Below are 1,654 nucleotides of genomic sequence, written 5' to 3' on the forward strand. Positions count from 1 at the left end.
AGACTAATATCAAAGCTCTATGTATTTTCATTGCCCCTAGGTCCATGTTGGATGGCAGTTAGGGCATCTTGTGTCCAGGAAAATAACTTCCAACAATCTCCTCCCTAGAACACCACAACTAGATGGCTTTTTCAAGAGTGAGAATCTTCGGTGAATTGTCATAGATGTGGTATGTGCTCAAACTGGTGATTTAGTGAAAGCAGTTCTGAAGGTCAGGGCTAGAAGTTGCCACAGTGTTTACCCACTAATCAGAGGAGGGTGCAACCACAGTAAGAAAAGACCAGAAGAGTAGGGAGCTTCAGAAAGAGGAGAACCGGTAAGGGCTCTGGTCTGTAGTCAAAGATCCAGGAGAAGCAAAGTCCTGGGGATGAGGCTGACATGAACCATGGGCAGTAAGGACCAAGGGTCTTCCAAAGAGGACATATCCCAATAAAGAAGAATTACCATTTCCATAATGGCAATGGCATTTTTTTGTGATGCATAAGAAATTAAAAATTTCAGTTGTGTTCTTGACCTCTCCAAGTGTCCTTTCATTCAGGGAAAAATGTTGTTTGCTCAGCCCAAGGAAGCTGGCTTTTCATTTAGCCACGATATCAATAGTCCTTTGGCCAGCCTCTCCATTGTTGGAAACCTGATCCGCACTCCGGACCCCGCTGTTAAGGAGAAGGCATTATGTGCCCTGAATAACTTGAACGCGAGTGTCGAAAATCAGGGCCAAATTAAGATGTACATCAATGAAGTGTGTCGAGAGACTGTGTCACATTGCTGCAACTCATTTCTGCAGCAGGCCGGATTAAACTTGTTAATAAGCATGACAGTTATTAATAACATGCTTGCCAAGTCCGTTTCAGACTTGAAGTTTCCTTTGATATCAGAGGGAAGTGGATGTGCTGAGGTTCAGGTTTTGAAATCGTTGATGGGTTTGTCTGAAAAGCCAGTCTTGGCAGGGGAATTGCTGGGTGCCCAAATGCTGCTCTCATTCACGTCCCTCTTTATCAGGAACGGAAACAGACAGGTTCTCCCAGACACCCTGGCCTCTTAAATGGCTATCTGGAACAGAATGGGACTGAATCCACCCCAAACCCGTTGGGCGAACGCACCCTTGTGTTCTCGGTCAAAGAATCTGCAGTGGGTGCTACTGAAGATCCAGCCTTAGCCAATCAGCACCTCATGGGGTAAAAGTTAACACTTGCTAAACAGAGGACCACACTCTTAGTGGCCAGGCAGGCAGGGCTCCCACGGAGCTCTGAGTAACTTCTTGGTTCTGCAGTCTGCAGGCAATGCACATTGTAAATTACTCCCTTGCAGCCTTCTTCCTGCGGTGAAGGGATGATTTCAGCTGCCAGCTGTGGATAAAAAACATCATGTTATAGCGTCACAAGGGATACCTTGCCTGTGGTGGTCTCCCTGTGTAAGCTGGACCGTTTTGTGGAGACCAGACACATATCGGAGCTTGTGCTGAAAATGCAATTTGTTGCTGCTTAGGTTGAATTCTTTTTCATTTACTCTTTCTTCTATGTGAGCTGATGGATAATGAACCTGTTCATCAAGAAGTACACGCCCCTTCTATGTGCTCTACTGACTTAACCTCATCCACCCAAGCCTGCATTTCTATGTATCATCAATAAAGTTGTATGCTTTGATCGGCAAAAAC

General features: G+C 45.5%; 1 protein-coding gene across 1 annotated transcript; it reads left to right on the top strand.

The window, feature by feature from the left end:
• Positions 1-385: 385 nt before the first annotated feature.
• LOC131400322 (protein ARMCX6-like) lies at positions 386-1,654 on the top strand. Its single transcript, XM_058535093.1, has 2 exons — positions 386-392; positions 486-1,654. Exons 1-2 carry the CDS (start codon positions 386-388, stop codon positions 1,040-1,042), a joined length of 564 nt encoding a protein of 187 aa, XP_058391076.1. The 3' UTR covers positions 1,043-1,654.

Source organism: Diceros bicornis, chromosome X (genome assembly GCF_020826845.1).
Source record: "Diceros bicornis minor isolate mBicDic1 chromosome X, mDicBic1.mat.cur, whole genome shotgun sequence".
NCBI classification, from domain to species: domain Eukaryota; kingdom Metazoa; phylum Chordata; class Mammalia; order Perissodactyla; family Rhinocerotidae; genus Diceros; species Diceros bicornis.